Source organism: Tympanuchus pallidicinctus, unplaced genomic scaffold, assembly GCF_026119805.1.
Source record: "Tympanuchus pallidicinctus isolate F22 unplaced genomic scaffold, pur_lepc_1.0 scaffold15, whole genome shotgun sequence".
In the NCBI taxonomy this organism is placed as follows: domain Eukaryota; kingdom Metazoa; phylum Chordata; class Aves; order Galliformes; family Phasianidae; genus Tympanuchus; species Tympanuchus pallidicinctus.
Genome location: NW_026294669.1, coordinates 17,626,204 through 17,640,316, shown reverse-complemented (window position 1 = coordinate 17,640,316; position 14,113 = coordinate 17,626,204). Strand labels below are relative to the sequence as shown.

General features: G+C 32.6%; 1 protein-coding gene across 9 annotated transcripts in view; it reads left to right on the top strand.

Annotated features, from left to right (window-relative positions):
* Positions 1-14,113, top strand: part of LOC128076841 (sodium channel protein type 1 subunit alpha-like) — a 247,524-nt gene that overhangs the window by 122,010 nt on the left and 111,401 nt on the right. For 5 of the 9 annotated variants that reach the window (XM_052675072.1, XM_052675070.1, XM_052675071.1 and 2 more), the window contains 9 exons: positions 5,175-5,289; positions 5,775-5,929; positions 6,644-6,817; positions 7,559-7,681; positions 7,971-8,252; positions 9,535-9,588; positions 10,344-10,481; positions 13,206-13,310; positions 13,673-13,943. The exons of the other annotated variants lie outside the window; for them this stretch is intronic. In XM_052675072.1, the coding sequence (XP_052531032.1) occupies positions 5,175-5,289; positions 5,775-5,929; positions 6,644-6,817; positions 7,559-7,681; positions 7,971-8,252; positions 9,535-9,588; positions 10,344-10,481; positions 13,206-13,310; positions 13,673-13,943 (1,417 nt within the window). The remainder of the gene's footprint in view (positions 1-5,174; positions 5,290-5,774; positions 5,930-6,643; positions 6,818-7,558; positions 7,682-7,970; positions 8,253-9,534; positions 9,589-10,343; positions 10,482-13,205; positions 13,311-13,672; positions 13,944-14,113) is intronic. 9 annotated transcript variants of the gene reach the window in all.

The window sequence follows — 14,113 nt, the reverse complement described above, 5'->3', positions numbered from 1 at the left end:
TGTCTCCTATTTATTCAAAATGGTGGTGTTTTTTTTCTTTTGCTTTTGTTGTTTTTGTTTTTTTTTTCTCATTTATACTTCAGTTTTTCATTCAGGGGAAGCTAAAATAACAGAATGAAAGATATAGTCCTGGGAACAGTAAAACAAGTTTCTTCTTATTATTACTATTTTGCATACTCCTTTTGAATGTGGTTGTAATGATGTAGTTATATTCTGCTCATGAAGTTTATGTGTGCCTAACACTGGAAGTTAATAACTCATATCACTGTAGCTATTCATCAGGAATAATTGTTTCATTGTGAATTTAGTTCAGTTATACTTATAATGACAGATATTAAAAATAATTTTAGTCAATTTTTTCGTGTAGGATTTAGGTGTCTAAATCAATCTGGGCTTTCTTGAAAAATTGAAAATGAGAAAGATGAGCAAGAAAAAAATACAAAAATTATGAAAATAAAGAGTAAGGCTACAATTAAGACAACTGTTTTTAAAAACAAGGTAGCAAATAGTACCCTCACAAAACTCTTAACTCAGGAACTCGAAAACTATGAAACAAACATTAGTTATATCAGTTACATATTTCCTGTCCCTGATTATCTCTTCTGAATAAATGGGAATTCGCACTTAACATTTAGGGATCATTTTCCGTGTAGCTTTTTTTGTTGTTGTTAATGTGATTTTGTTGTAGTATCCCATGTTCTCTCTTGTGTATTCTTTTGTGCTGTATTATATATTAGAAGTATTTCAGGTCTCACTTTTGTGCCTTGGGCTTGCAAGCTGTTCAGAGAGGTGGAATGGGAAAATATCTTCCCAACAACTTTTCTAGCCATTTTGGAAAAGGTGCTTAAATGGGAGAGGAGAAACCATTAGTGTGGCATTCTACTGGTGCTACATATGGAGCAATGATTCAGATTTGGTGGATATTGTTTATGTGACCCTGCTCTGGTTTCAAGTTCCTTCTACCATGAATTTGGACAGGTGTATCAAACCAAGGACTTTGAATATTTTAATTGAAAATTCTTGAATTTTTATTTGACGCTCATATCACCTTATTATTACTTTATGTTAGCAGTACTGTGATTCTTATTTGTTATTTTTTTTTCTCCTGTTTTTCTTTAAAAAAGACACACGCATGGATTTAATTTTTTCCCAAGTTATGGATGTGGAGAGGGATATTGGTATTCTAAAGGAAAAAAAAAAGGCCCACATTGAGAAAACTGTCAGTGTAGTAATTCTTGAGCCTTACTTAGAAATGCTTATTTTTACTCTGTATAAATAGAAAGACCCCTTCAAAATGGTTGTCACTGGTTGTAATTACATTGAATTTACACAGTCAGGGAACAGTCAGGCTAGATGGAATAATGAGGTATTTCCTGCTGAAAATAGAATTTTCCTGCTGAAAATGGATTAAGCAATGAAATACAGAATTTGTGGAGTGAAGGTGGTGTAACGAGTTTGCTAAGAATTTCTGTTGCATTTCTATATAGTAATATTTATTACACACAGAAACACAGAATGGCCTGAGTTGGAAGGGACCTCAAGGATCATGAATCTCTAACCCCCCTGCCACATGCAGGCCCACCAACCTCCCCATTTAATACTAGACCAGGCTGCCCAGGGCCCCATCCAATCCTCTCGAGTGGGTTGTTACCAACAACTGTTTTTTACTTTTAACTAGTAGAGATTTGTGAACTGTTTACTCATTCTGTTGTCTTTCTTCTTTTAAGCAACACTAGCAATTTATTTTCTCATTTCTCTCTTTCAGGCTTTTATTTTTTCACTTATATGTTACAGGGTTTTTTTTCCTTTTATTTCTGTCATTAACAGCTGTGTTAATGGTACATTTGCTCTTTGCGTTAACATTAGAGGACTATATTGGATTTTCCCTTACTATTTGAATATTAAAAATTGAATTATTTATAAGTTGATGTGCGATAGGTTGCACCATGTGAATGGTCAGTGAGCTAATTATTATTTGGTCTCGTTGTGGAAGTTCTTTGTAAATTCGTCATCTGCAATTTTCCATGCTTTCATTTGTTATATTTGAGATGATGCTCACTACAAATTTATGCTTTACTAATTACCTAAAGCAATCAAAAGTGGCTTCAGCACGATAATTGAATGTAAATATTATCGTATTTGTGCCATTATACCTTCAGTTCCCTAAAAGAAAGAAAGAAATCCTGAGCTCCAGATTTTGACCTTATACCGCTACAGTAGGCTTGGAAGTAAATGTACTCAAAATCTGAGTAACTTTTCACTGCCAACAGTGACACTTCCATCTTAAAAAGACAAGGAAAAAAAAAAAAAAACAAACAAAAACAGTATTAATGAGGGAAATATTATATTAATGATCAAAAATGTTTTAGCTTCTGATCTGCAAGCCTAATCACCTAACCAACTTTTGAGTACATTGATAATCCATTCAGTCCAGCTTTTAGTGTATAACCAGTGAGACCCTCTTAATTGAGTTTGGTATACTCTGAACGGCAGCTAAATGTTCTCAAAGGTGAAGTATGAACCATCTCTCCTAAAACTCCTCCCACTGGAGTAGTTCATAAAATCTGTTGAATCTCTGCAAACTTTGTGCATAGCAAAGAAACTAACCATGTCTAATTTAGTCAAAACAAGGAAATTTTCTGTACATATTTCTTTTTTTTAAACTGCCAGTTTTGGTGGTGGTGATGTTGTTTGATATGAGTGGAAAATGTATGTCACATAAAGAAGACAGCTGGAGCTTGATTAAACCTGTTACTCTTCAAGGCCAGGATTATAACTTATATCTTAGAAGGAGTGAACCAGGCCAGCCATCTTTTATATTAGAATAGTTCATAGAGCTTTCAGTTTTCACCTAGAGTCAAAAATATTTTTAAGCTAAAAAATTAAAATACTCTGTAATTTCTGATTATTCTATTATATAATAAATGAGATACCTAACTTCCTGTTCTAACCACGTTGCACCAGAGGAGATTTAGATTAGACAGAAGGAAAACTTTTTCTCTTAAGGGGTGATCAGGCCCTGGAATGGCCTGCTCAGGGAGTGGTGGAGTCGCCCTCCCTGGTGGTATTCGAGAGGCGTCTAGATGAGGTGCTATGAGATGGTAGCTATTATGGTTTAGTAGCTTAGTGGGTAGTGATAGTGATAGGAGGATGGTTGAACTAGATAATCTTGTAGGTCCTCTCCAACTTTGTGATTCTGATTCTTTTCAGTTTCTTTTATTTTTACAGTTGTTCTTCCATTGCTGTTTGTAATACTTAAAAATCTGTATTCTTTCACTTGAATTCATATCATCTGTTTAGAAGGATATATTAATTAGCTCACAGTTCAGATGTCCCAGAGCACTGAGTGTTTTTTGTAATTTCTACTAGCAATATGACACAAAACTTCCTTACTGTTATAAATAAGAAGATGTAATTATTTTTGTGTTTTATAATTCAGTTCATAAACTCAGTTTTCCCACCACTGCTGCAGCATTTTTTAAAATATTAGCTATGTCATGGAATGATGAAAGCAGAATATTAATAAAATAATGCATTTATAATACTCTTCTCAGATTCAGTAGGATTAGTGACTGGGAAAAGATTTGCTGTGAATATTTGTATTTTAAAATTAATGCTTCTAAAAATGAATAGAGATGTTTACATTAAACGTGAGTAACTTTGGAGTTCTATTTCAGACAATTTTTAAAATAGCTGCAAAATAGGAAATTTCAAATTATTTTCAATAAAGGTTAATGCAGAACACTGAATTAGTTTCTCTTATTAAGTAGTCTCTACTTTCTTTCACAAACATGTATGTATATAAAAAGTAGACTTTCATTAAAAGTTTTGTTTTCACTCATTTTTAAAATGAGGTGTAAGTAGTTCTGCTGTTATATTTTAAATACCTATTAATTGTGTAAGTCTAGCAAATTCAAGAAAATGATGTAAATTGTACAAAATTCAGGCTGTTTTACAAAGTGTGCTTACATCATTCCCTACAGACATTTACTTGTGTTTCAGTGAATCTGTGTCTGACATTATGTACTTTTCATAATGAGATCATAAAATGTCAGAGAATGCCATGACAAAAACTACTTTGACTTAGTTTGGTACTCATACCTAGATCAAATGTACAGGACACAACGTTCTTCATTTAAAATCTCCAGATTATGGACTGAGTGCAAGGTGCATGGATATTACATGATAAAAAATAAAATTGAGCTTATGTTTTTATTAGCATTTGTTTTAGTACTATTGCAATTATTTAAAATATATATATATATACCTTTTCTTTCAAGGTGTTAACTGTACAGGTATGCGTACCAGAGTAACAGGTAGTTTCATAATGCACGATGTAATACATATGTGCATTGACAAAAAAAAAAAAAAAAAGAGATTGCATAAATGCATATTAATGCCAGTTGAAATGTATTGGTCATACATTTTCCTATTCAAAACTTTTGATTACATTTGAAAAACAAAATAAAAGTGTTCGTGTTGTAGCAATAACTATATGTCAACATGTAGGGCATGCATAATTCGTTTTACAAATGTATTAGGGAAGTGTTCAAATTCATGTTCAAATTTGAAACAGGATTTTATAATAATCCTGGATTTTAGCATTTTCCAATCTACCAATGATCATTATATTGAAATAAAAAGAACGTAAATGTATTAATATTTATTAATCAACGGTAACCAAATTTTATTGTAAATTTGTCACATGCTAGAAGTAGTTAGCTTGTACTATCAAGAACTTTGCTGTCAAGGTTGAGGAGACTGCCATGATGAAAGCAATTACAAACATATATTATCTAAAGCATACAGTATAATTCATATTGATTTAAAGTGTAGAGACATAGATAGAATATGGAAAGAAAATAGCAGACAAAAAAAAAAAAGTATTTAAAAATCTACTTGTTTGTAGTTACTTTTGAGGAATTCTAACATTGTATTATAATTCCAGAATTTCTAGAATTCAGTAAAATACTGCATAATGCTACTATCTGGTGGTAGAAAGGAGATGATTTATGCACATTTCAACAGCATTGACTGCTATATGTGGATGTTTGTGTGACAAGTGTTGTTCTTATTGTTACTGATACAGTGTGTTGCATGCTTAATATTAATTTCAGTTCTAAAAATGTAAATAATATGAAAGTATAACTGCTACTATGGACTTCTATTTTCAGAAGATAAATCTTTCCAGCTCATCTGAAGGAAGTACAGTTAATTTGGCTCTCTTTGAAGAAAAAGCTGAGACTGAACCAGAAAAAGCAGCAGAGCTACAGACATGTTTTACAGAAGGTATGAAAATGAAATTTGAAGTTAGCAATTGTTGGAAACAAGCATTTGCAGTTCAAGGAAGCTTTTTTGCCGGTGCAGCTCCAGGTCCTGATTTAAATCTTAGAATGTGATTAATTTTGCCTTTCATAGGGGCAAAAAAAAGGGGAGATGCAGGAAAGAAGGGGACAGACTTTTAGCAGTATCTGTGCTGACAGAGCAAGAAGAACTCATTTCAAACTTAGAGAGGAGATTTAGGTTCAGTGTAAGGAAAAGGTATGTTACAATGAGGGTGGTGAGACATTGGAACAGGTTGCACAAAGTGGTGATAGATGCTCTGTCCCTGAAGACTTTCAAGGCAAAGCTGGACCAGGCTCTGAGCAACTTGATCTAAATGTAGATGACCCTGTTCATTGCAGGGGAGTTGGAGATGACCTTTAAAGGTCCCTTCTAACTCCAAGGATTCTATGATTCAAAAACCTTATGATGGCTTGTGATTGTATTGTTAGGTTGTATACAGAAGTTTAAATGCTGTAGATGCAATATGGAAAGCAGAAGAGGAATAATCTGGTGGAACCTTAGAAAAACTTGCTACAGGATAGTAGAACACAACTGGTTTGAAACATTCATTGTCTTCATGATTCTTCTCAGCAGTGGTACTCTGGTAAGTAGAACATACACCCGTAGAAACAGTGTCTATAAGGAATGTTTTATCATAGATAAAAAATATGTTTTAAACGTATGTTAAAACATACTTATGTTCACTAAGGAAAAACTGAGAGTTGATTAAAAGGAGACCTTCCCATAATATTTTCCCAGTGCATATAAAATCATTAAAATTCTGTTGTCAAATAACCTTCTGCAAGTCAGTTATGATGAATACAAGATGATACATGTGTGAAATGGTGCTTATCAAGAGGATTATACTTAAAATCTTGTTGAGGAAATTAGAACAATAAATGGAACAGATATTCAGCTGTAAATTAAAATAGTCTTCAAAAGCAGTACAAATGCTGATTTGTTCACGTTCTCTTATTTTTCTCTTCTATTGGTTGTATTTCTTATCATCAGGAGACTGCCTTCTCTTTGAGTCAAAGTGGGCTTATCAGAGTGACAGATTGTAATTCTGTGTTGACTATTAATAAAATTTTTTAAAAGCTTGTTTGGCAACTTTACTCATTATATTGTAATCCCATTATTAGGAGACAATAAAGTCTAAAACTTGTACATGTTGTCTCTGCTTATGCTGGCTTTTCAAGGTTAAAAAAAAAATAGTTAAAAAAGCAGTTTTTCTTTGCCTTTTTTCATCAGTTCTTATGGCTTCTTAGTTTCCAAAGTCCTATTAACATCTGACTTACATGCAACCCATTTTTTACAGGCTTTTGAAGATATATATATTGAACAGCGCAAGACTATCAAGGTCATACTGGACTATGCTGATAAAATCTTCACTTATATCTTTATTCTGGAAATGGTGCTAAAATGGGTGGCTTATGGTTTTCAAACTTACTTCACTAATGCCTGGTGCTGGCTGGACTTCCTGATTGTTGATGTAGGTACTATAGTCTCTACGTAACCTATTTCTGGTGTATAGTCTAGTCATTTCATGCAACTCCAATTTGATATGTAAGTATGCAGTGAAGAATACAAATTGAGTTAAAAATAAGAGAATGATAAATTGATAAACGAGTTTCTGTTGTAATTATGTAATGAGTAACTAAATACTAATTCATTTATATGTTATTGTTAACTCCATCTCTTTAGTTTCTGTCTTGCTGTTTTGGGTCTCAGTCAGTGATTGAGGTGTATTATTTGAAAGGATTTCAGTCTTTTGCATTCAGTAACAGAGCAAGGAGGAAGCAAACACAGAAGGGAGATGGAGGGAGCACGTAGGTTGTAGTAGGACAGCTGATTCTGGGCTTAATGACTTACTGGTGAAGCACTGTGAAGATCGGGATGTCATAAAGACAGTAAAAGAATGGGAGAGCAAGGAGGTAACAATTAAAGAAAAGGTTTGAGGAAAACAGAGGAATGGTGGCCAAATTAACAAAAAGTTGTGAATCAACATTCCTCATTTTGACTAGTACAGTACTTACTACTGTTTACTAGGTTGCAAGGCTAATTTCTAGAGATTAACATTTATTTTTGTTTAAATTATTCTGAATTTTGCAGGCAACTTTATATTCCCTTTTTTTTTGCCTCCAATATCCAGATTGAATTTATCTTCCTTCTAGGTATTACACTTTTATTGTGAGGATACTTTAAAAAGAAAAGATTGTTCTTTTTCTTCTAGGTCTCCTTAGTTAGCTTAGTAGCTAATGCTCTCGGTTTCTCAGAACTTGGTGCAATTAAATCTCTCCGAACATTAAGGGCTTTGAGACCTCTAAGAGCTTTGTCACGCTTCGAAGGAATGAGGGTAAGAAAAAAGGAGACCATGTAATAATGTGCAAAACAATTTCATAAAAATGTGCCTAATAAACTATTAAATCACTGAGAAACACGGAACTGCATGTGCAGTAGCAAGGCAAACAGTAGTGGATGATTCTATTATGTTTTTCTTTTTTTTATATGCATTATTTCAATATATTCTGATGTTTTAATCTACATCTTTTATTTCAGAAAAAAAGCACAACTTGATCACTGCTATTTAGGTATAAATGTAAGCATATAGTTTCTAAAAGTTTTTTTCTGTGTTTCTTCATTAGGTGGTTGTGAATGCTCTTACTGGAGCAATCCCATCCATAATGAATGTGCTTCTGGTTTGTCTTACATTCTGGCTAATTTTCAGCATCATGGGGGTAAATCTGTTTGCTGGCAAGTTCTTTTACTGTGTTAACACCACAACTGGACTTCAATTCAAACCAGATGAAGTTGATAACAAAACTATGTGTGAAAATCGTAGGAGCACTGCATCAGATGTTCAATGGAAAAATGTGAAAGTAAACTTCGATAATGTTGGAGCTGGTTATCTTTCTCTGCTTCAAGTAGTAAGTGTATAAATTTTGATAAATTTTTCCAGCTTAAAGTTGTGCAGCAGTAGCATTTCATTCCATTATTTTCAGTGTTCAGTGTTTTACAATATATACATAAAGTATTTTTATTCTATGAAGCTATTTACAATTGATTATGGTAACAATCTCATAGATTCTACAGATGTTTTGGAAGAAGACAAATATCTGATATCTTCCAAGTAAATGTAAGATTTCTTTACATCCAGCTACTCATTTTCCAATTCCATAGAAATAAAAAATGTAAAAATATAATCTCTCCCTCCCTACCCCTCTTCTCAAAAAAAAAAACCAAAAAAAAACCAAAAAAAACCCAAAGCAAAACAAAACAAAACAAAGAAAACAACAAAAAAAAAAACCACTGGGATTTTTTTAAATTATTTGTTTTATCCATAAAGGTGTTAAGGCATGTTGATGCAGATTTTTAGCATCATACTCAGATACACTGCAGAGCTTATTCAAATAATAATAGTGGGTCTCTCCATGTCACTTACACATTTCACTGTTGATATGGAAATAAAGAGATAAAAGAAAAAGATTTAAAATTCTTTTTTTCGTTTCTGTTCTTTCTCTTATTCCTGATAGCTGCATTCCACCTGCAACACATATAAATTGGAGGCAGTAGGACAGAAACTTGCATTCTTAATCAGGTTCACTTGACAAACTGCTTCTGGGAAAACATTTGTGTTGATAAGCATTTGGCCATTATTCTGTCTTTCAAACTCTCCAGCTGGTTGTGGGTAGTTAGTGTTATGTGAGTAAGCTGGCAGCTGGTTGCTCAAGGGAGAAGTAGTAGTTATTTCTAAATGTCGCTAAGCAATTGCATAATTTAAAAAGATTTCTTGGGACTACTTACATTCTGGACTTTCTTTTAGAATTACTTACGTATTAGGCCTGGAAATGCCAACCAGTGGTGGCATTCTCCAGTTTCTGTTGTCAGAAATTTCTAAGAGCTGAGAACTTTGTTGTACACTGCGGTCTTTCTTGAATGTTCAGATATTTATTTCAACACACTCCACATAGAATTTACATGAATTTTCATGAAGATTATAATCTGTTCAGTGCTTATTTATTAAGAAGGAACATTCCACACTAAATTAATTTTTTGAATAGTTCATTTCCTACCACCATCTCTTAACATTTACTGCTACTTCTTTGTACAAGTACATTGCAAAAAGGTTTTGTAGTTCCGAATGCTTGAAATACTTGATGTTTCTTCTTATTTGAAGCTTTGATGGAAACTAATAAACTTTGTTTTTAGGCAACATTTAAAGGATGGATGGAAATCATGTATGCTGCTGTTGACTCTAGGGATGTAAGTGCAATGTAAAATTTAAGCAAATCAGATTATTTCTTGAATGCTAAGTGAAATAAAGTAACATTAAAAAAACATAAAATTTTGACTTTTTTTCTTTATAGGTCTAAAGTTAAACCTATTAAATATATTACTAGTTATTATTAGTAGTTATTAGTTATTATGAGTAGTTAATTTCTACAGAAATTAAATGCATGTACTTTTAGTAGGTAGAATATACATAGAAGTACTAATATATATATATAAATTGAGTAATGTAACTAGTGAAATTTAGTTTTGTATGGATGTTTATAACTGAGATTTTTCCTGTTCCCAAAAATAAAAAAAGTTACGTGCAGTAGCTAATACAAAGTCACATTCTATGATGTGAAATAATAAAATGGCAGAACTTTGCCTGTTTTAATGCAGGTATTCGTTTGCATCTTTTGTCTCTCTAGCTCCTTTTTGTATAAAATCTATAGAAAGTGATTTACTTTTGAGATTTTCATACCTCTTTCAAATTTAGGAAGCTATACATGACCTTTGAGAGGAATTGCAAGTATTTGTATGCAATAAAAGACGTTGAATGAATTTACATGATCAAAGATTGGAGAACACCCTAAACTTGTTCAAAAATAACTGTTCCACTACCCCCATTTTTCTTTCTTTGTTGGTGTCTGGCTAAGCACAGCTTCTGTTTCTTCTCTTCTTATAGTATTCTATAATCTGTTTTTACTGTTGTTGGTGATGTATTTCTGTTTTTCTGTGTTACATAGGTAGGGAAACAGCCCATGTACGAGGAAAACCTATACATGTATCTTTACTTTGTTGCCTTTATCGTCTTTGGATCCTTCTTCACCCTAAACTTGTTCATTGGTGTCATCATAGATAACTTTAACCAACAAAAAAAGAAGATAAGTGTCAACATGTTTCATTTTCTTCATACTTCTTTAAGTGTTATGCAGATCTGTACAAAGAAACGGAAGATAAAGAGAGCTGGTTAACTGTCTTGAGTTGTTAATGAGTTTGCAAGAGAAAGAAAATTACTGATGTGTGAAAATGTGTCTTGGTGGTTTTGTTTTGTTTTGTTTTTTCGTGGGGGACTTTTTTTTCCCTCAGCTGAAATGGTTTCTGTTATTCAAATGAGCGTAAGTTTGTGTCAAAAATTCCACAAGGATTAAAATAGATTAAAATGCATCCTGTTAAATTCTGCTGGCTATCTAAACTCTGAACGTTTTCTATGGTAGGCTTATTTGTCTGTATATGAAAGGAGCAGAGTGCTGGAGTCTCATTTACCTTGGGGAAAAAAAAAAAAAAAAAAAGTGCCACTAAATAATAGCAAACTAGAATATAATTTCTTAGAATCAGAGAGTCATTTCGTAGACTCACTTGCAATTTCAGGTGATTTATCAAATTTCATTCACTGTACTAAAATAAAGATACTGCTAGACATATTGCATTGGAAAATTCCAGTGTTTCCATATATATCCTGGGCAGAAATCTACAAACGCTTCTTTCCATCTCTTAATCTCTTGAGGCCCTCTGTTAGGCTAAGTCTAATCCTGATGATAAATTTGTGAGATAATCTTGGCTGAATAGATCCAGTGGAATGTTTTCTGTCATGTTATACAAAAAAGAGTAAAGCTTTTATGAAATCTAATATATGAAGAAATGTGTTACCCATTGATGACTGTCTTTATATTCTCACTTGAGTTTTGAGATGGGTTTACTTTTTATCTCTTTCACAATGTTTTTCTTTTCCCCTAAGTAGTTGTATAAAATTATTATATTATATATATATATATAATATTAATATAATAATATATATAATTTATATCATGTTATGTTATGTTATGTTATGTTATGTTATATTATATTATATTATATTATATTATATTATATTATATTATATTATATTATATTATATTATATTATATTATATAGAGGATTTCAGGACTAAAGAGGAAGCTGAGTATGTTTCTTCTGATCCTGGGAGAGGAAGACTTAGGAAGTTATATATATACTGTTGATATTTCTATCAGTCTCTATGTTCTGGGGTTACCATGTCCAGTAAAGAGATGGTTGTAAATTGGCAGATGCTGGCTACTGTAGTCATTATGACTCAAAAAGGCAGAAAAGTGTTCATAAGCTTTCTTTCTGGCAGTGTGGTGTCTGTGTACATCCTTTGAACTTCTGTCACCAAAATAGTTGAACAGGCTGGAGAACATTCTGTCTGCATGCTATTCTTCAGTTTAATAGAGCAAATTAGCAGCCATTACTGGCTTTTGTATTTATAGAGGCACCTTTGCTCATAGAAATGCAGCAATATTCTTGTCTTTGCTCTGCATTCACATCACAATGAGCTATTTGTTTTGGGCGGTGTTTTTAAGATATGGGAAAGACCTTATGTTAGAATATACTTTCTCTGTGTAGTTAAACTATGTTGATTTCTTTGGTCCTTGTGTGCATCCCACTAGCTGTCAAATTGTTAACCATTAAAGTCTTCAACTAAAATGTTGAGTAATGTTTATCCCGCTTTGAGTCAGTTATTCTCCCAGTGGATGGCACACTGAGACAGCGATGTTAACTCTTGCTTTGTATTACATCACACTTCAGTGAGAGAGCAGATGTAGTCCTCAGTTCAACGCCAGTTCCTTTGTAGTTCTTTTTTTTTTTTAATTCCTGCTGAGAAAAATCTGCTGATAGATTTTCATTACTCTCCACCATAATAAGCAAATTCACTGTTTGTTTTAGTTCCAGGACCTATGGCCTCTAATGAATGAATTATACTTGAACATGTGGTTTATGAAGAGAACATACTATAAAAAAATCTCTTTTGATTTCTGACCTTCATGTCTGCATGTAGCCATAGCTGAAAGGCTCAAACACATCTCCACATTATTGATAAATATGATCAACACTATTTTTGACAAAGTCACAGATTCATCTAGACTGAAATTCATTTCCAAATGCTTTGACATCACGAATGCCTGTATGTAAAACCAAATGCATGAAAGGAAAGTCACTTGTCAGAAATACAATTTTGCTAAATATTTTCATGTGTATTACACATAACAATCTAGATATTATTTTACTTGAATTGCTTACCTTAAATTCAGACAAGAAAACTGAAAAAGTGTATCAGTGCTTATTGATTCTCTCTGCACAGTGTAGTGGATAATCGAACACCAGATACTCACTGTGGAAGTATTTCTATTGCAGCAGCAAGTATTTGAACTGAGATACCTGTATACCCATGGTAAAACATACATCCTGAGAAATAAGTAATGTCAGTAATGTCTTTTTTCCATTGTTCATTGTTCATTGTTTTACAGTGTGGAGTTTACTGTTAGCTATAGAATATGTATTTCTATAAGTTTTTTCATTCATATTTAACTGAATTATCTTTGTATCTGAATTTTTTTAATAACAGAAGTCCTTTTTTTCACTTCCTTAATTTGTTTTGATTTTCCATCAAGGCTTGTGAGATACTTTAATAATCTTTGATATGATTATTGTATTTTGGTTTTTATAGCAATGTATTATAAGAATGAATGCATAGTTCATAAAAGTGATGTTCTGCGTATTAATGGAATGTAAGCCTTGGCTGTAATTGGTTTTTATTTTTCTTATTTTACCTAGGAGGTCAGGACATTTTTATGACAGAAGAACAAAAGAAATACTACAATGCAATGAAGAAATTAGGTTCCAAGAAACCACAAAAACCCATACCTAGGCCAGCGGTAAGAATACATGCTATTCTTATGTCATGTACGTTGAGCAACAGCAGTACGTTAACTATCAAAAGTCTCCCTCAACTTTAAAATGGTCTAGGCCTAATTGAAATTCTCCATTCTAAATTGAAATTTGTTCATCCTTTAGGAAAATATTCTCATAGTTGTTTTGCCTGGGGAAATACAGAATCAGAGGATCTTAAGAAGTAGGAATGTGTTGGGTTTTGAGGGGGAAACAGAAATCTAGAAAAGTGACTGAAGAGCACTTTTAGGTTTTTGAGTATATTTTGAGTAAGAAAGAAAAAGACAGGAAAAAAGAGAATGTTCATTACATACAAGCTAGTGTCACGTTTTCTTTTTTCTCCCCTCAGAACAAATTACAAGGTTTGGTGTTTGATATTGTAACAAAACAAGCATTTGACATCGGCATTATGGTCCTCATCTGTCTTAACATGGTCACCATGATGATAGAAACAGATGACCAGAGTGAACTTATGCAAAATATTTTATACTGGATTAACTTTGTTTTTGTTGTCCTTTTCACTGGAGAATGTGTCTTAAAACTGTTCTCGCTCCGTTACTATTACTTCACTGTTGGCTGGAATATCTTTGATTTTGTGGTTGTTATCCTTTCAATAGTAGGTAAGAAATTCTTGTATTTCAAATGAATTATAGTAATATATAAAATGCTTTGAAAAGTTTTATACATTAAAGGAATATTTAATTATCATTGCTTCTGATTTTTTAGGAAATGAGAAGCATACTTCAGAGTCATACCTTCTCAATAATTCTGTATCAATCATAATACTCAT